At 37.2% G+C, this 21081-nt stretch overlaps 2 protein-coding genes across 4 annotated transcripts in view; one reads left to right on the top strand and one right to left on the bottom strand.

Annotated features, from left to right (window-relative positions):
- Positions 1-21081, top strand: part of LOC126756146 (putative polypeptide N-acetylgalactosaminyltransferase 9) — a 524546-nt gene that overhangs the window by 158063 nt on the left and 345402 nt on the right. The window lies entirely within an intron of this gene.
- Positions 13367-14400, bottom strand: LOC126756158 (uncharacterized). 3 transcript variants are annotated; one of them, XR_007666547.1, is made up of 5 exons: positions 14345-14400; positions 14032-14109; positions 13854-13948; positions 13651-13786; positions 13367-13541 (listed from the first exon to the last, which is right to left on the bottom strand). XR_007666547.1 is itself a non-coding variant. In XM_050469012.1 (4 exons), the coding sequence occupies exons 1-4, from the start codon at positions 14180-14182 to the stop codon at positions 13429-13431; spliced, it is 525 nt and encodes a 174-aa protein (XP_050324969.1). In that variant the 5' UTR covers positions 14183-14335; the 3' UTR covers positions 13367-13428. The 3 variants fall into 3 exon arrangements, 2 of the variants coding, with proteins under 2 accessions (XP_050324969.1, XP_050324971.1); XM_050469012.1 differs by lacking the exon at positions 14345-14400 and having other exon boundaries at positions 13854-13978; positions 14032-14335; XM_050469014.1 differs by lacking the exon at positions 14345-14400 and having other exon boundaries at positions 14032-14335.

Genomic DNA, 21081 nt, shown 5'->3' with positions numbered 1-21081 from the left:
TTACAATTTTTTTCATACAGATGGCAACACTGCCCAAAATATTTTATTTTTTTTACAGTAATTTATATACCGTTCTTTAATAATTAATTTTATCTTTTTAAATCTGGTTTTATAATTTTTTTATACAGATGGCAACACTGCTAAAAATATTTTTAGATGAAAACTCTTTTAAAAACTCTCAGTTTCTCAGCAATTTTGTAATTAATTATTTATTTTTCTAATTTTTCCAAATTAAAAATTTAATACTGGTGGCAGCTCCATTTCAAAATTTTTCAAATGCAAGCTAGCATAAGCCTCTTAGTAATAAGTAATATTTTAGTGCCACTTTATATTAAAGATTTTTTTGAGTTGATGTTTTCAAATAGGCGGCAACCTTCTTAACTCTAAGTTTTCAAACATCCAAGTAATACACCGCAGAGACAAAAAAGTGAAGGACAAATTCCACATCCATCTTCTATCTTGTTATATTTTTGAATAGCAAGCTCTCAACTTCGCTATCCGATCACTCTTTTGCAAAAACATTCATGAGTAAAGTCTAGATTCCCTCCACTTAAATTCTGTATTACAACACCTTCTACTCCGATAAGTCACATTTTGAAACCCTTTAAATTTTCTATTACTCCTACTCATCCCTTCAAAAGCCATTATTACAATTCTGCACCATAGTTTTCCTACTATCTCTGCGCTTCATTTCGGTAATATTTTCCATTTAAATGGACAGCAAGAAACTTAAATATAGAGAGATATGTAACTAAGCGTGCATATGTATATTTAAACATATAAATTTACATTTCCGCTAGTGCGGAGTCCGTGCAAAGTGACTACGTCTTCCTTTAACTTGCTTCCTTGCTTCGCTCTTGAGCTGTATTCCGCACCATCACAGTCTCTTCCACACGATAGCTCGAGCGATTTCCATTTGTGCGAGCTGTAACCATATTTCAAGTTTCAGCAATTTGCTAAGTTGCCAAGTTTCTGCATTGAACGCCCAACTGCAGCGGACAAATATGACTATTTCGCACCTGCTTGGCTGATATGCCCGCAATACATTCACAGAGACGTGAAATGTGAATTGAAAAGCGGAGATTCGGCAATGCAGTTTCTAGGAATAGCTTACATATTGTTCATGTGCTTGCATGTGCTGGTTGTTGGTCTTGAAGTTGACTACTCAAGTTGGCAAATCTGCAGCGCAGAAACGAAGGAGGTAGCTGCTTATTCAAGTGGAATGAATGCATAATAGTCGAAAGTGAGTACAAAAGTGTAGAAGTTGTGAAGAAGGGCATCAAATGTGTTATGTAGGTGCTTACTTTGAAAATTATTTCGGAGTAAAATTGATTAGATTGCTGTACAACTGAGGCTTAACTTACTTAAAAGAATTAAATATTATAAGTAAATATACTATGATGTCACTAACACAAGAATCAGCCTAAAATAGTTCTCAGCCAAAATTAGTTTTCAGCCAAACTTAGCCCTAGCACTAATCGCAATTGAATAATTAGTCTCCAGTCACATTTACAATCAAACTCAATGCAGTATTTTCATTCGAAGCTAGACACATAACCATATCCACTGATTTAGTCGTTAGCATAAATCATAATCATAAATCAAAACATAGACAAAGTCAATAAAATATTTATAATCATAAAACATTAATCATTGATTGAATCAATTAATTTTATTGCCAATCACGGTCAACACCAGTAGTACCAGTTTACCATAAATATTATTTAATTATTTTCATTATGCTAGTCACAGCGGCAAATTCATTAATTAAGTCATATTTATGTTCCCTCAATTTCGTAGGTTAAGTCTTCACTCTAAGGATTTTTAATCAAAAGTTTTCATAGTCATCATTTCGAAAATCGCTAATCTCTTTCAAAGTCATATTTTTGATATTTATCCTCAAAGATTCTCATAAGTGAAAAAAATGTATAGTTATAATTATCCTTATAATCTCAAAACGCATATAATAATTTTGTTTTAAATTAATCATTTTTAGAATTAAGTCACTAACATAGGCATATTCCCAATCGCTTCTGAAATTATCACTTTTTATCATGCTTTTAGTCATATCAGTAATCATAATCACAGTCAAGTCACTCAAATCAAAATCAAAGTCACAATTACAGTCAATTAGTCGATTAGGAAATCGTACTAATCGCGATAATTGTTACCTTAGGCATAATCATTTTTAATGTCAACAAAAGCAAAGTCATTATTATAAGGCTTTTTAGTCGAAAGTTTTCATAGACAACATTTTGGAAATCGCCAATCTCTTTCGTAAATCACAATTTTAGTTTTAAATTAATCATTTATAGAATGAAGTCATTGGCATAGACATATTCCAAGTCATTCGCAATTAAATGGTATTTTTTGTAAGATATTTCTGTAATTTTTCAGTCACATCATAATCATAATCGCAGTCACAATCACAGTCAAGTCATTGGGTATTCGTACTAATCACGATAATTGTTGCCTTAGGCATTATCCTTGTACATGTAAGGTTGTATATAGTCAACAAAATAAAAAGTATAAGAAATGAGGCTAATCTCTTTCGTAATCACAATTTTCAAATATATTATATATCTAACATAAGTGAATCAAAAGTTAATGTCATGAAGTCATTATCCTTATTATCACAAAATCAAAATTTAAATTTATATTTTAGTTTTCAATTAATCATTTATTGTATTAAGTCACTGACATACTCTGTGATCAAATTGAAAGGTGAATTTTGTCCATTTCATCGCCTTCAAAGTAATCCCCACCCGCTGCAATACGCTCATGCCAACGAATTTTCCAGTCATCATAGCACTTGGAAAAATCCTCCGTCGTGAGAGCCTTCTTCGATTTAACATTTATATCCTCAAATTAGTCAACACAGTGTCCTCGGAGTGATCATGTGATTTGATAGCCAGAAGTTACATGAAGGTAAATCAGGCGAATGCGGTGGTTGCGACACGATATTAGTTGAAAATGTGGCGAAATGATCACGACTAACCAATGCAGTATGAGATGGTGCATTATCGCACTTCTTTGTTCAATAAATTCAGAGATAGTAAAAATCGAAGAAATCACTTTTAGAGCCTCACAAAACGACACGTATCTCAAGTACTAATGAATATTTTGACGTGAAATTTAGCATAGCTGTCACTTACAGTACTAACAACTGAAAAAACGCAAAGTATAAATTGAAAATAAATTTTCTATCAGTTTGTCAGTGTATTAAAAATATATATTGTCAACAAAGTATAGCGATCTAGTAGATGGCAGTATAGGAAATCTGAGGCTATAAGTACTCCTTACTTTCTTTAAAGAACGAGTTAGATTAATCTTAATTGGATTGCTTTGAGTTATTTGCTTGTTCACAAAAATTATCTATAAAGTCGCTTTTTAGTCTTATGACCTTCATGCCAATATCTAAGAAGAAAGTTCCTATTTATACGTAAGCTCGGCGAATCACACAACAGTCTGACGTATCAGAAAAGGTCTTAAAAGCTGTATGTTCGGGAGATTTTTGCTCTCTGTTCTTGTCAGGAATGAAATATGTATAGAGATTCATGACCCATGATTTATAATGTAGAGCTTCAGAATTTTCAAGTCTTCCAACTGCAACTGCTAAAACTCGACTATAAAGCAATATTAAATGGCGAAGGAGCTGCAGTATCACAATTATTGCAACTAACTATGGCTTTCAAACTGTCTTATTTTCTCTAATCCTACTTTCCTCCTTTCTATCGTGGTTTTATCGTTCACTATCCGAACTGAGGTTCGGTGATATTCCCAAATCCATGTTAAGTTACACTCAAAAGCCCTTAAAGCAGTTCCAATTTTTATAACGGTCGCTGCTTAAACTTCAATATCAATTTCAACTCCAAATGAAGAAATGTACAGCTTTTTTCTCTGAACAGTTTTTGTTTTACCTCACACGTAAAGTTTACAAAAAATACGAAACTTCGTTTGCGGCAAGGTGTTGAAGTGTGAAAAGTTGGAAAAGCAAGCAATTTTCGGCAATGACTGTGGTTCAAGCGGAGCTACACGAAACGAAATTGCCAACACGTAACGGTATGGTAAAGAAAGATACTTTTGTCGAGACCAGTGCGTTTTCTCCGGCGCGAAATGAAAACTAAAGCAAGAGAACAGTGCAGGAGGATGCAAAAGGTATTAAAATTCATGACTCTGGAAGACCATGCAGCAGAGAAATTTTGGCAAAACTGCAGCAACGAGCAACACATCGACTACGATTGACAAAAACAATATCGTACGTGGACGTAGTTTGAAAAACGCCTGAACAAGCAAGAGCACGGCCGCGCAGATATTAATTAAATTTGAACGCTGTGAAAGTAAATGATTTTGAGGAAGCAGTGATCGTTTAAGTCTAGACTTATTTTAGCGACTAAAATGCGTTTTGTGAATGCAAGGTGAGCTGTGAGTGAGTAGTGTCAGCACAAAACGGTTTTGTTTTTTACATTTTCTGGAACTGTAAAGTCAAAGTTGCTTAAAGGTTTAAAATTTAAAATTACGCCTGTGGTTATGCTAAAGTTTTGTTTTGTTTTGCTCATTATGATGTGCATGGGTGGCAAGTGTAATTATGGTCAATTTGTTTGCCAATTCAAATAGTAAAAATTAATTAAAATTTTGGAATTCTCATTTGCGCTTAAAACTATGCTACATATGTTTAATTTTTCTCTGAAAACATGTAGAAATGTATGTTTTTGTGCTCTTTCGTTGATTAATATGTTTATACATACATGATTTTTCAATTTCAATAAGCTTCGTGGTTAAACTTATTTAAAAATAATTAAATTTTAACATCACGCCTGAAGATATGCTATGTTTTCGCTTTCCATCCAAAACGCAATTTGTAAAAACGTACTTATAAAAATATTAAATTTTGTTCCATTCCTCCATTTAGAAATTATTAATTTAAATTAACAATATTCCCTATCGCCTGGGGATATGCTATATATTTTCAGTTTTTCGATCTAAATGAAGATTTAATAATGAGGGCTACTTTATTTTTCAGCGATTAAAATCAGAAAACAATTATAGAGTTGTGTTTACTATTCGTGTTTGCTAATATTTAAATACAAAAATTATTTACAAAACTAATTCGCGCCTGAGTAGATGCTTTAAATTTTATATTTTAATTTTTTTTCGCAATACAAAACTAATTCACGCCTGAGTAGATGCTTTAAATTTTATATTTTAATTTTTTTTTTCGCAATACAAGCTTTGGGTGTATTTATAATAAATTCTTAATTAAGTTTCATCTTCAAATATTAAATATTTATTTCAAAACTTGAATTTAAATCTATTTTAATAAATTTGTGTATCAGCGCCTGAGGATATGCTACATTGTTATATCTTTATTTATTCCTAATATATATATACATATGTATGTACATATATATATATCGTCACCTAAAATATAAAATAACGTAACATCACTTTCATAAGCTTACAGGCGACGGAAAAACAACATAATAGAAATAACTCATATTGGAAAAAAATGAGTTTCGGTTATAAAGTGGTTATGAAATGGTTATGTACTGGTTATTAAATGGTTATGAAAAGGTTATATATTGGTTACTAATTTTTAATATTTTATGCTACTTCAACCCAATTTCGCTTTATTTAGATGATGATTTGTTTTGCAATTTCGGTGACGATATTTGACGAATTTCTTCGACAATAAAATTTATATTTGACTAAATTTTCCATAAAATTTAATTACGCCTGAGGATATGCTTTGATATGTCCCCTTTACTCCCTTAGTAAGCCATTTTGTTCACACTAGCAACTCATAATAACAGTTAGGGTTGTGTTTTTGCTAATTTCAGCAACTTCTTCGCTTTCATCTAAGTCCAATATTTGCCTACTTTTTTCTTTCAAAGCACACAACGATCCATTTGAAGTGCATACCATTTACACTTATTGAGTTTCCGTTATGACATTATTAATATTGTTCTCGTATATAGCATAAAGCCTCCCTCATATTTTCCCTCTACACCATTCCTTTTTTATGTAGCTGAACTCTTACGCTCTCCCAAAATTATACGCGGTAGTCACGGCCCTAAGCTGACATGTCCACAAAGCAAGCACACAGTTTTAAACTTTTTTTTCCTCCTTCTTAGTGCACATGCTAACTGTAACTTTTCCACTGTATGTGTGTTATTGCAATTCGATTAAGCCAGCAACTCAAATCTCATATGTTTTGGCACATTTCGCTTTTTTCCCTGCTTTTAGCTGCAAAGTTGCGGCAATCTTCTTTCTACGGCCCCCGATTCTCAACAACTTTTTCGTCATGGGGTCTGTGTTTGCTTGCTGGTTTCCTTCTGTTTGTCGAAGTTTGCAGTAAAAGACAGCTGCATATTTGAGTTTACATACAAACGCTTGCTTGTAAGACATGCTTTATTAAATTGTGAAGACTCGATAAAGTAGAGCATAGACGTTTTTTGCTGGCTCCATAAGCACATGTTGGATAGACAGTGTGTGATGTGCCATCGGCTGGTTTGACAGAAACGCTATTTAAAGAGAAATTTTTAAATATTTTTGGTATAGAAATAATTCTTAAACATTTCATTGTGGGATCGAATTATTTGAAGTTCTTGAAAGTAAAAATAACACTGGTAACTATGAGGAATTCACAACAGTTTAGAGATTTGGCGCCAAATTCAAGACACTAAGTAATGCAAAGCCAAAATCTAAAGTTTGTTAGTCTAGTGGAAGGCGCTGGAAAAGACTGCACTCCTCTACGGGCTACTCTCATCAGTACTTTTGGTTAACTACGAACCACATGAACTACAGTACTGAATGTCTTATTGCATTAGCACCTGTAGATATAGCCATATAGGCGCATAGTAGCCAAAGCTGCTCTTAGACCCAGAAAATCCAGCTACTTAGATGACTGCGAGCTTGGGAACTCTGGAATCCTTGCACACTTTCATTCCAAAATACTTGGACAACCAGCTGGCCGACCCTAGCCCCGACTCTGACTGCTTTGATGACATACAAACAACTCGCTGAAAAAGAGGAGCAGTGAACTCTTTTACGTATGAATCAAAGTTGAGAAAGTTTAGAGAGGGTTGTTGGAGGAGTACACTGTAGGGCTTTTTCCATAAACTCTAATTTTAGGATTCCTGACTACTGCAGCTAGGAAGCGGAGGCGTCTGACCGGACCGTATCTGGAGCTCAGCCTTCTTTAGGGTGGTTACTATTTACTTCGCTTACTGTGGGCTTGAGTCTAGTGAAGGTAGGTCTAGACTACTTACCTCAAGCATCGAGTGATTTTTTGATTAAACTGGTTTGGGTGCTTGGACATAGCGGTATTGCAGGAAACTGCAAAGGCTGATGAACTTGCTAGGACAAGTGCTTCAGTCTCAGTAAATGTGGAATGGTAACGAATAGACGCTCCGTTGGCTTCTTCTGATTCACTACTGAACCGTTGGGCTTCATATCAGCTCAGAAAGTGTTGATCAACTACTAACAGCTGTGCAGTCGCGAGGTCCTTTTGGTTCGGGGTTAATCGTAAGAGGTCTAGGGTGCTCTTCGCTTTCAGAGCCACCTTTCAATGGATTTAAGAGTTCTAACTGAATGCTTTCCGATCGGGTTTCATGCAGTAAAATTAAATATCTTACCGGATGTCAGCTGTTAGGAAGAAGATGAGCTGGAATCATATCAACACTTCTATCTCGTATGCTTCGCTTTTGCCAGATCAAGGCAAATCTCATACTTTTGGACATACAGATGAAACAGCGGAAATTGAAATAAAAGATCTCAACAGATTTGTGAAAAGTTCAGAGCTGAGATCCAAATATAGAAGTTTTTTTATCAGGTTTCACAAAGGACTGTACATAAAAGTCTAAGAGTGTTCTGGAGCTATGCCTTGGGATCAACCATCTAACATAACCTAAGAATGTACTTGTGGTATATGAACTGCAAGTTAAAGTGGTATAACCTATCCTATCACTCTTTGGTCATCCCACTGTATTTCCGTTACGCCAGCTGTTTTTTCGAAACGCCACTTTCCACATTTTACTGATTCCCCGACAGCCTTTATTTCCATGATGCGTTTTAATACTTTTTGTGTCAATATTGAATATTTCCTGTGTAAATCTTCCAATTTGCACCTAAAGCGAAGACCGGAATTCACCGCTTTGGGTTTCAGGTTGAACCAACTCAGCACACATCAGAGATAAAATCTACAAAATACGTGAAAATCAAATACTAACCTACACATATGCATATTAGATAGGGAATAAGTATTCATGATTGGAGCACCACGCCAGTCTACTTTAATCCCCTCCTTGCATGCTCTTATGCAACTCAACACAATGCAAGCGCACTCACCTACATTTGTGCCTCTCGCCCATTTGATGCCATCGATAGTTCTATCCCATTTGGTTGCAAGTTACATGTAATTGGATTACATTGTACGTGAGCGTGTATGTGTGTGTGAATTTGTATGCATTTGGCTTTACGTTTGCTCTCCAATGTTTATGCCCTCGTTTGCACGGTGGGTGCTCTTCGAGCTAGATTTCGTTTGGCACAATTTTTATTCGCATTTTCTCTATGCATACATGTGTATGTATGTATGTGTGCATCGACTTGTTGTATCCTGTTGGCGTTCGGGAGTCAATTGTGTCAATGCTTAGTTTGATTTTCTGCCAGCGTGCACCAAACGACTCTGACATAGTTTCTGGATTTCATATTGCAAGTTGGCTTGAGTTTAATATTAAGGTGGTTCTAAAATGCAAGGGAAAAAAAATTACATTAAAGTATTTTCTTTACTCCAACAACTGTCATAGTAATCTTAGGTGTTTCGCGGTATTTGTGGCATGTCAGCAGGGAGCTAAAGGTTAGACTATATTAAATGACTGATCCGGAGAATGCTTTTGGACTACTAAGTATATGCAGTGCTCTTTGAAGCGTTAAAATGGAATTTCTGTGTTCGCTTTCGTAAGTCGGCAAAGCACCTAGTGGCCAATACAAATTTGATTTATATGTCCAGCAGCTCGATATAATGTCTGAAAGTATGAGCTTTCTTGCAAACATGAAAGAATCAAGAAGGAATTGCTGAGATCTTTCCACCTTGTCTTCTTCCACCTTTGCCCGCAGCTGGCGTTTGGTAACCTTAATTAATGGCCGCCGATAAGGCAAATGCCTCTTAAAACCCACACAACTAGGTAGAGGCCAGTCTTAGTGAGACCAGAGAGCCTACAGGGTCTTCTGTGATCGAACTTGAGCCCAATGGGTCTTGCCACGGCGCATAAATGGATGGTCGCACCGACGGCTACGTCAGAGGAAATTGGTGCAGGAGTCGCAGGACCATGCACCAAACTTTGCATAGCTATATATAGTTTTCTATATTTCAAGCAGGGGTCTTTGCCATAAATCGGCGCTTAGAGGTAAATGCAATGTACATAACTATCACAACGAACGTATAACCATACGACAGTCAAGCAATACAATTGTATTTAAAGCAATCTTTGTCTACGAGATCAAACCCAAATCATCCAGAAGTGTAGTGAACGGCTGAACCGTCTATCACGACGTAACCAAGTCACATAGATATAGCCGGAAATGAACTGGCTGATCAGATCACCTGAACCCTTTATCGCGGTAGGTCCTCATACCATAAAGGAGCTGCTCCGCAAGGAAGAAGGCGTAGGCAGAGAGAGGTATTGGCAACGACTCTAAGGTATGCGCCATGCTCAGTTGGTAATGGAGCGTTACAACCTCAGCAGATGTGTAATCAACCTCTCTAGGGACAAACTCAGTCTACTTGTTCTTGTGCAAATTGCCAGTTCTGCGATATGGAACCTGAAACTCCAGAGCATCTGCTAATAGACTGCATAGGAATCTGCAGACGCAGGATAAAGGTCCTTGAATCCAACATAAGGATCACATCGCCTCTTTAGTACCTAGCAGTATATTGGAACTTAGCCATATGCTTGGGCTTAAGGGAGCGCACAATAGAGCTTAGGTCGCGGTGAAATCCTCAACTATTTATATTATGGTAAATCAGTGCTGGTCAAGCTGCCTCGAAGCACAACTATACATTATTAGAATACATAAGGAGTGGGGAACACCACGAGGCAAGGCATTGTTTAACCGGTCCTGAACGCACTGTTAGTGAACTTAATGGAGGTATCAACGTCTTACCATTATTTACTAATTGAATCAAGTGTTATTTTTGACATACATATGTGTCTGTCAGAAATATCTAAACTTTGCAGGAACTTTCATATGAAATACATACAATCATATGAAAACAAATTTCTTTTTTACATTGTATTCGCTAAGAATTGGAAATAGGCAAATTTCGGTTGATACTTCCAGTGGTTTGATATCAATTTCACATCCCTTTTGTCAATTCACTTCAACGGAAGATGAACTCGCAGTGCACGCGCAATTTTAGTTGCCAAAAATACCGGGGTTAATGACTTAAACTGGAAGATTCAAAGTCAAATTTCGGGAGGTTTGCGCTCATATAAATCGATCGATCGTCTTGACAAGAAAGATGAAACCGTAAATTATCCAATGGAATTTTCAAATTCTTTGGAGAGCCTTGGTATGCCCCAGCATCATTTGCGTCTCAAAGTTGGATCTGTCATTATTATGTTTCACAATCTTCATGCGCCGAAACTGTGTAATGGAACCCGACTGATTATGACGCAGTTATCGAATACAAGGGACCTCCCTTTCATTTCAAACGTATTCAATTTCCAGGGAAAATTGGCCAGATATATGTGGCGTGTTGACGAGTTGGAAACCCATCTTCTTTGTATATTTACGCACTAGAACAGAAATCAAAAAAATTATGTTTATTAAGCTGCGCTACATTAAAAAAATGTAGAAAAACCGAAAATAAATCATTTTCGCCACAATATAATTTCAACTTTTTTTCATTTCAAAGCATATAATTTCACGCAGGACAACGGCTGCGGGGTCAGCTAGTATTTTAATAAAATGGTAACGCTGCTTAAAATTTTACTGGTCTTTTGAGGGGTCTTATATATCAATTTAATATTCCTATATTTTTCATATACTTATCGTTTGATAATTGTACTATATATTTTTTCGGAAATTGAAGATTGAAGATATTTTGGCGGTGAAAACCCTTTTAGAAATATCCAAAACCGTAGTTTACATAGAGTTTTTTGTCTTTTTTTCGCATACCTAAACCCACAATTTTTAGCAATTCCAATCAGTAAAGGTAACCACTTCACTCTCCCACTATTTGCTTTCCAAATTTCGCACAACAAGCTTAGCTCTTTCCGCTGTGTTTGCTTATTGGTTTGTTCGAACTTTTCCACTCTCCCTCATACCATTAGTCAACACTCTAACACCTCTGCACAGAATTTTTCTACGCTAAGCTTGTCACGTACGACCGCTTATGCCTGAATTTGTAAATCGTACAAAATAACGAAAATCCCATGACTTAATGGAGTTGCGGTTTGTGCCCAAGGCACCAACCAACATATGAACATGTGAGAATGTAAGAAAGGGATTATTGGTCATCTTGCTTGACTGAAATAGCAAAACTATTGACTGAGTATTTATTCAATACAGATTGATGTTAAGATGTGATGTTACTGTATGCTTCTTCAGGGGTATGAAATTTTCTTGAAAAATAACTTGTACAGCAGCTGTCAAAATAAGCTTAGGGATTTGACATGTATGTTCAGTATACTACCGAAATTTACCGAAAACTATATAACCAAATATTGATGTAAGTGAACTAAATAGTCCAGAAATAACTTTAATCGGCGACATTTGGTTTCAACAGGACGGCGACACTTTTCAGCCATCACTGTATTTATTTTCACGTTTTAAGCCCGTTGAGGTGTAACATCACATCGTTAGACTATTTTCTGTAGAGATATGTAAAATCTGAAGTCTATGCTGACAATCTTGCTTCGATTCGGACCTTGGAACAAATCATCACGCGTGTCGTTCGCCAGTTATCAGTCGAAATGCTCGAACGAGTCATCGAAAATTGGACTCAGTGGATGGACCATCTGAGACGTAGCTGCAGTCAACATTTGAAAGAGATAATTTCCAAAGGATATATGCCAAATAATGTTCTTTCGAATGATAATAAACTATTAAATTTTAATTATCTGTGTTTTTTCTTTTAAAAACTGGGGAAGCTTGAAATGGATCACCATTTAGAAGAAACGAGACCGATAAGTGTAATATTTTTTCACAGTTGTCCCTCCATAAATCAGCACCTTCTAGCCATAATATTATTCCAGGGTCTCTCCGAAGGTTAGGCTAGAGTAGTAAATATTTAGGTTGATATCTCGAGAGGCTACACACAGTCCCTCTTGCATAGCAAGAAACGCCTGTTCGTTGTAATGCCCAGAACTCCCCCGTAAGATTCAAAACAGCATCGCATATCGACAAAACGCCTAGAGCCTGTCACAAATTTATTGAGGTGGCTTATAAAAATTTTTGCCGATTCACCGAGTTCTTGGAAAGTATGGCAACATTAGTTTTGTGAATGTTGGACTGTGAGAAGAAAATGCTTATATGTTTCCACTTCAATTTCCTCATGGCAACTTAAACAAATTGTGTCCTCCAAAATATTTAGCATCACTACTTAAGTACCAGTAGGACATTGTTTTGTTAAGTCTCCTACCGTTGCGGTGTTGTGTGCCTTGCTAAAAGCTAGCATTGCAATGAACTCTTGCCTTCCACTCTGAGACAGAAGGGGGGTTTCGCAACCCTACAAGTTCTGCTTTCTAACCAACGCTAGCTGAGCTCGCCGGAGTCCGAAGATCCGGGCTTGTTCTTGAAGGATAATATAGTGTTCTGGCAATCTGAAACAAGAGTTGATTGAGAGCTCGCGACAAAAGAATCCCCTACCATCATTCGCCTTAACCTTCGATTCACTTCGATTCAACTGTGAAAAAGTTCACTGCGCCTCTTCTCCAGCAACTCCGTACCACCATCATATCTCTCGTAGGTATGTGCTTAAAGAAGATGCCGCTAAGAATACGATCTGTAGCGCAGCGGTCCAAGTTATCAGGGATGCAGCCAAAGTGAGAGAGGCTTACGGAATATGCCTCGCTAGCATTCTTAATGTGTCCAGTTTGTCGCAGTCTGATAACAACTTTCGAAGGAATACATTTGCCGGCTATATTCACTAGTGCTATCTGTAGAATAGCATTATATAACATGAAACTCTCTTCTTAAAAAGATCGCAAGTCCATGATTTTTAATAGTAACTGTCATAAGTACTTCCTAGTACTCAAAAAACTTGAAAATACTTGAAATAATTTGAAAAACTGCAGGACCCACAAGCCCCGTAGACAATTTAGAGTTCAAAAACATTCCAAAGTATTTAAGTGTACTTCGATATTCCATCAATTTAAATCTGTATATTTATTTCTATATTTGAACCATTATTCAACACATTAATCATTTCTTTTTACTTTCTGCATATTCGCTTTCCTCCATTTCTTGAATGCGCTCGTCGTTGAGTATTCTTCGATAGTGAATGTAGGATAAAGGGCTGCAAATGACGGACACCGCTGTAATATTAAACAAAAATTTTGAAGGAGCAGTGTTGCCAGTGTTGGAAATCGAATAACTATTCAAAATTTTAGTACTAAAAGCCTCCCAATCCTCTCACCAACTTACCAGTTCCCATGCAATTTAAGGTCATCATCGTATGTGGCCTTGTATGTAATATCCACAAGACGATGTGAGCTGGTACGGAAACTATAAGATAAGCCGTCACTCCAATGAGACCCACCAAGAGATTAAATTTGTGTGTCTAAAAAGAAAATTATGACAAATTTGTTATTGTTGTACGCTAGAATATTACATTTCTAGCACAATACGTTTAGTATGCCAAAGTACATATAAGAATATACCACAACACCGACAGCGTTGAGAATTAGCGAGAACCAACTATACCATTTGGGATGGCAGTCATCTAGAAGAGGCCATAAGAACATTTGTACTTCTATTAATATATGAAAATCAAAATAATATACGAAAATCTGTACCAATTCTCACCTTTTAGCCTTTGTGGCCAATCCTCAGGCGGTTCTTCGAGTATGGCAAATGACAACAGAAAGCAAAGAAATGTCTTGACTAACAGTAGAAATGCTAGAATCAATGCGGTTATTTTTATAATTTTCGGGCAGAGAGTTTTATATTCTGCCATCTCAGTTATTTTGTAAATATATTTATTTGAAGACAAAGGAAAAAAATGTCGAATAGGCGCAGAGAGCAATAAACACACAAAAAAGAAAGAAAACGCATAATATACAGGGAGATACAAATAAAAAAAATATTTAAACTTCTACATTAAGAGAATTAATAATACCTTGATGTCGTAGTTAAATATACTTGGTACATGGCGGAGCCTTCTCCAGGCGGATTCTTCTCTGCTCACACAACTGCGAGAAATTTGCAGGTGGAGCAAAGGCGTTGGAGAAGAAGTGCAGTGAGCTTTTTCCCGAATGATCGAAGTATAGATAAAGGGTTGCAGTTGAAGTCTTTTGTCACGAGCTCTCTGTGAACGCTGTTTTTAGGCTACTGGAGGTCTGGTCGCCTTCCAAGATGAGGAAGCAACTGGAATCAAGGTAGCAACAGATATTCAGCACAACCTTTTTCAGAGATGTGTACCTTTACTTCGATAGAAAAACGGCTATATCGACTTTAAGATCGCTGATTGTGCGTTGAAAGCTAGTCAAGGAGTGCATGAGCTCATTAGCAACAGCTTCAAGTTTTTTTTTTATACTCTCGCAACAAAGTTGCTAAGGAGAGTATTATAGTTTTGTTCACATAACGATTGTTTGTAAGTCCTAAAACTAAAAGAGTCAGATATAGGGTTATATATACTAAAGTGATCAGGGTGACGAGTAGAGTTGAAATCCGGATGTCTGTCTGTCCGTCCGTTTGTCCGTCCGTCTGTCCGTCCGTCCGTCCGTCTGTCCGTCCGTCCGTCTGTCCGCCCGTCCGTCCGTGCCAGCTGTAACTTGAGTAAAAATTGAGATATCATGATGAAACTTGGTACACGTATTCCTTGGCTCCATATGAAGGTTAAGTTCGAAGATGGGCAAAATCGGCCAACTGCCACGCCCACAAAATGGCGGAAACCGAAAACCTATAAAGTGTCATAACTAAGCCATAAATAAAGATATTAAAGTGAAATTTGGCACAAAGGATCGCATTAGGGAGGGGCATATTTGGACGTAATTTTTTTGGAAAAGTGGGCGTGGCCCCGCCCCCTATTAAGTTTTTTGTACATATCTCGGAAACTACTATAGCTATGTCAACCAAACTCTACAGAGTCGTTTTCTTCAAGCATTTCCATATACAGTTCAAAAATGGAAGAAATCGGATAATAACCACGCCCACCTCCCATACAAAGGTTATGTTGAAAATCACTAAAAGTGCGTTAACCGACTAACAAAAAACGTCAAAAACACTAAATTTTACGGAAGAAATGGCAGAAGGAAGCTGCAACCAGGCTTTTTTTAAAAATTGAACATGGGCGTGGCCTCGCCCCCTTATGGACCAAAAACCATATCTCAGGAACTACTTTACCGATTTCAATGAATTTCGGCATATAATATTTTCTTAACACCCTGATGACATGTACGAAATATAGGTGAAATCGGTTCACAACCACGCCTTCTTCCAATATAGCGCTATTTTGAATTCCATCTGATGCCTTCTCTGTATAATACGAGTATAAACATTAGGAACCAATGATGATAGCGGAATAAAACTTTACAAAAATACGGTATTTGAAAAATATGTAAATGACTGATAATGAAATCTAGATTATCGAGAGTATAAAATGTTCGGTGACACTTGTATGGGCACCTTACCTCAATTTCAACCGATTGGAAACGAGTCGGTTTTTCGATGTCCTCTTACGTTCAAGTGCCGGATCTATGGACCGCTGATGAGCTCGGCAAGAGCTGGCCAATAACCAGTATTTTCGACTGCGAGATTCTTCTGGCCTAAAGTGAACCGAAAGTAGTTCTTCGCACTATCGTTAGGAAAGGCAACCTCGTCGCAGTTTTAGGTAACATTGTAAGTGACATGGCTAGCTACTGTTCAGCTACACACAGATGTTCTTTATCAAAGCTGTTTGGAGGAAGGCGAGATAGAATTGTCTTGTCACCTTCTCCTCAATGGCCCGGCTGTTGTCAGACTGAATTTGAAAGAGCTCGGTAGACACAACTTTGAAGAACCAATTAAAGTGGCTGGGATTGACATTAACCATCTTAACAAATTAGCTGGGAGTTCAAAACGGTTCGTCATTCTATGAGGACTTAGTGATCCATTTGAGGAATTTTTGGATAACAAAAAGGGCGAATATCTACCAAGTGAAATCCATCGGTTTCAGATCAAGCATACGACCTTACCTTACCTAACCTAACCTAACCTAAAGTAACCAGACTTCTTCTTCTAAAATATTATATCTTATATCTTCATTGTATTTGTTGTTGTATCGACGTAAAACATTTCCCAACCAGTTTTAGTAAATGTTACCGAGTTGACCATCTTAAGGCGCATATAAATCTGATTCTGTTCTGCTTACATGAACCCGAATCTTGTGTGAACATCATTTCCTATCAGTTGGTATCACTCAATACTGTTTCAGCAAATTTCTACGATCTTGTCATTGCTACCCTCCTTTCTTTCCAGCTGAAATCCTTATGGTGAATATCCTTATTCAGCTTTCGAAGTGCATATCTATTACTTTGCGCACAAAATGAATTGTGTCTTAAGTTGACTTGACTCTTAATAGTCCATTCTCATACATTTTTAATTTATAATGAAAATCTTGTACGCAAAGCTTTTGCTTTTGCCTCCTCGCTTGAGTTGGTCGCTTCATATTCGCGCCGTCAAACTTTTTGCTATCACCGCCGCTGCTTCGAAAGTCCCAGATTCGTCCCGCAGGTAACGATATCCCACATGAGCTCATCCCTGTCATAAACTTACGCGCTAAACTTCACTTCACTTGATTCTTTCTAACAACTTTCCTTGCAATTAGTTATAAGAGTCTCTCCCCTCTACTTTGGGTGGGTGGTTACATCCGCGAGCTTGACATAATTCCTGCGACATTCCGCGACTCATTTAAACACAAAGCGTTGATGATAGACTGCAGCAAGCAGGGAATCCAGTACAAAGGCAAATACAACGTCCAGTCTCGAATTCTAGCTGACGCTGATCCTAAACGTCGCGTTGAATAAATGAATGGGCTGCCCGGGTGGGAATGAAAAACTCAGAGTATGAAGATGAAGCTAAAGTTGGAATCCAATGAAATTCTCTATCGGCCAATATATCGGTTAGATTTTTAAGAGCTTGATAACTTTTTTAAAAAAAAAAAACGCATAAAATTTGCAAAATCTCATCGGTTCTTTATTTGAAACGTTAAATTGGTTCATGACATTTACTTTTTGAAGATAATTTCATTTAAATGTTGACCGCGGCTGCGTATTAGGTGGTCCATTCGGAAAGTCCAATTTTGGGCAACTTTTTCGATTTCGGCCGGAATAGCCCGAATTTCTTCGGAAATGTTGTCTTCCAAAGCTGGAATAGTTGCTGGCTTATTTACTATTATTATTATTATTATTTAGACTTTAGACTTGACGTAGCCCCACAAAAAATAGTCTAAAGGCGTTAAATCGCAATCTTGGTGGCCAACTTACGGGTCCATTTCTTGAGATGAATTGTTCTCCGAAGTTTTCCCTCAAAATGGCCATAGAATCGCGAGCTGTGTGGCATGTAGCGCCATCTTGTTGAACCCCCATGTCAACCAAGTTCCGTTCTTCCCTTTTTGGCACCAAAAAGTTTGTTAGCATCGAACGATAGCTATCGCCATTTACCGTAACGTTGCGTCCAACAGCATCTTTGAAAAAATACGGTCCAATGATTCCACCAGCGTACAAACCACACCAAACAGTGCATTTTTCGGGATGCATGGGCAGTTGGCCACCAAGATCATGCGATTTAACGCCTTTAGACTATTTTTTGTGGGGCTACGTCAAGTCTAAAGTCTACAGAAATAAGCCAGCAACTATTCCAAATTGGAAGACAACATTTCCGAAGAAATTCGCTATTCCGGCCGAAATGCTCGAAAAAGTTGCCCAAAATTGGACTTTCGAATGGACCACCTAAGACGCAGCCGCGGTCAACATTTAAATGAAATTATCTTCAAAAAGTAAATGTCATGAACCAATCTAACGTTTCAAATAAAGAACCGATGAGATTTTGCAAATTTTATGCGTTTTTTTTTAAAAAAAAGTTATCAAGCTCTTAAAAAATCACCCGATAGTTTTGTGCAAAATGAAGATATGAAATAAAATTAGAAAAGTTGGAACTACTAAATTACAAAATGGCAGCGAGTCTACTTCTGTGCATAATTTCTTTATAAGCTGCCGGAAAAAGCTGAAGAACTTCAATGATTTCCAGTTGAAAGATTGGAGTCTAACGCCTCTCTAGCGCTTAATGAATAGTGCAACTTTTTTAGTAAAGTAATATTTTTATATTTTTTTTTTGTTCTGCGAAAATAGTGTGTTTGAAAGAATTTGGGATTTTAGCGCTCCTTACTGTAAGCATCCGCTGTTCACGAGCTTTCATCAAACTGTATGCGCCCGCTTACAGCTATTTTGGCAAAAAGTTTTCTTTATCACATCAAAAGTTTTTTCAAAGGCATTTTTCCACTCTCATTAAACTCTCATTAATTTTGTAGCACAGAAAACTACCTGTGAAAGGAAGAAGCGAGAGCACAAAGGAAAAATAGTTTCTCTTCTCAGTAAATATGTCAATATTTGTAACTAATTGGTGAAGAATGCAAAAGTATTGGGCTATGGAAGAAGTTTGGTGGAGAAAATGTACATATCGGCCCTGAAAGAACTTTTTATGGGACTTGCGGAAACTTGACAATTAACAGATCTTTAAAGGAAGGAAAACCAATATGCATTTATATCGATCTAAAAGTTATATTTAAGTTAGTCACGAAGTTTGTAACACGCACAAGGAAAAGTCGGAGACCGTACAAAATATAAATACTCAAGTTTGATCGAAATGGGTTCCGTTTTTTTTTTTTGTTATGCAGACATTGTTCTCCACCCGTTTACGTCCATTTTTGAAGAAGCATTTCAGCTGGAATTTCGGTCGCCAAACTCGCTAAACTTTGCACGCAATGTGTTCAAGTTTAGCCACGAAAGATGAGGTGGTGCACAGTCCTGTTGAAAACAGAGACCGTCCGCGTCGAAGTCATCAAATTCTGGAAAAAATTGACGATAGTGATGGCTCTATCAAGAAGTTGTCTCCATTGCCATCCAGGAGACGAATACGCACTATTGGACCAGCTATCAGAACCGTCTGTAGATGTAAAAAAAGAGGAGAGAACCAAAAGCATCACAATGTGGCGGCAACAGCGGTAAACCTCAACCAAAGGACGGTGGACTCACAAACTAATTCCAGACATCCATTCGTGGATAGATAGACAATATGCATACCTTGACTTCCACCTAACCCAAATGTTGAGTTGACATGGATGCTTTGGAAGCTATCTGTTCCGATTACATCACGGCCTTAGAGTATGTCTTTTTTCAATACCCTCGTTTTTCAAATGTAAGGGAAAAGTTAAAAACTTCACTTGTGAGGTGGATTTTCGGTGGAAAACTTGACAACACTCATTTGTCAGTCCTCTGGTAAATGGAAAGCTGTGAGCGAAGTGTCAGCTCTAATTTTGAAAAAACTAAGGCATATACAGTATATAAGGCGTCAGTCAGTCTGTATGATAGATGGTTTTTAAAGTCTTTCTCTCACACATGAAGAAATACTTAATGCGGTGGTTACGTGGTCAATTAGTCAATTTTTGGGAATACAATTGAATTTCCCGAGTCACACGAGGATTTGTCCCACCCCAATAGTAACTAACTTGTTAATTGACGAAGCCATTACGTCAGAAATAGGCATCATCTGGGAAGATGATTTTTCGATGAAAATCGTCGTCATCCTAGCGCTCAAACAGCAAAGTTAGGGTCGGTCTATCGGCTTTTCAGTAAACATGCTTATAAGTACGTGTTGATATGTATGTTCAGAATACTCGTTGGAGGAGGATGGAGTTCACGCAAGTGAGGAAAGTTCTCTGATCATTCACTTAGGAGTGGCCAGAAACGATTCTTTTACATATGGCTCAAGCAGCTCACGACTTCCGGTCTTTGACCAAGTATCCTCTGGGTAGCCTAAGAACATCCGTTTGAAGGCGAGCTAAAGTGAGAAGGCGAAACATCCCCTCCACAGGGTTGTGCGCCACGTAAAAAACAGTACCAATGAAAACTAAAAGACAACCTCGGCTATAATCGCGTAAGCAGTGTCTACGCCAGTAAAGAAGGAGATACTCGTACGCATAATTCAACTATAGTCAGTTTGTGTCGATACTGAGTGTGCTTCTTCTTATCAAGAATGCCAAGTGAAAAACCAATATTTGGAAATAAAAGTACAAAATGTAGACAATAAACCAAAAAAGTAATAGTCTCTCGGATTTTATGCAACAAGAAGCGCATTCAGTTGATTAATGAGGTTATAATGCGTGAGAAACAAAACTAAAGAGCGTAGAACTAATCACAGCGGACCGAATTTTGTAAGAACGAGGGAGAGAAGCGAGAGAAGTGTGAAAGCAAAGTTGAATGCAACAGACATTTAATTAAATAAACACTCGAACAGCAAAAACAAATTAAATGTGTGAATCGCTTATCGTTGCTCTAAACAAATTTATAGGTTAGTAGAGCACCGCTTCGTGCCTGGCTATAACCATAACGAACCGTGACTAATTCAATGCTTGGGAGAACATCATCAATGTGAGCACTTCCATATATATACTTACTTAAGAAAAAGTGTATATTTTCATTAATTACGGATGGTAAATAGTTAATTTTTGTAAATAGTGAACTTTAAGCATTACTTTCCCATGGAAAATCTATCAGACTACCGTATAAGTTACGGTGAAAATTTTAACAAAATGTGGAAATTGTTTTCGCGTAAAAAGCTTTTATTATATTTCTTTTTTCTGCGGCTTTCTCTTATTTT

This window comes from Bactrocera neohumeralis, chromosome 4 (genome assembly GCF_024586455.1).
Source record: "Bactrocera neohumeralis isolate Rockhampton chromosome 4, APGP_CSIRO_Bneo_wtdbg2-racon-allhic-juicebox.fasta_v2, whole genome shotgun sequence".
Lineage (NCBI taxonomy): Eukaryota > Metazoa > Arthropoda > Insecta > Diptera > Tephritidae > Bactrocera > Bactrocera neohumeralis.
Note: the sequence above shows the minus strand (reverse complement) of the source record. Positions and strands in the feature narration are given on the sequence as shown.

What these genes read in the sequence shown, in the direction of transcription:
- LOC126756158 (XM_050469012.1), bottom strand. Translation starts at nt 14,182, where the DNA reads ATGGCAGAATATAAAACTCTCTGCCCGAAAATTATAAAAATAACCGCA. An exon ending in TGTACTTTGGCATACTAAAC is followed by an intron (nt 13,787 to 13,853) that starts GTATTGTGCTAG and finishes TTTTCTTTTTAG; the next exon opens with ACACACAAATTTAATCTCTT. An exon ending in CTTAAATTGCATGGGAACTG is followed by an intron (nt 13,542 to 13,650) that starts GTAAGTTGGTGA and finishes TTAATATTACAG; the next exon opens with CGGTGTCCGTCATTTGCAGC.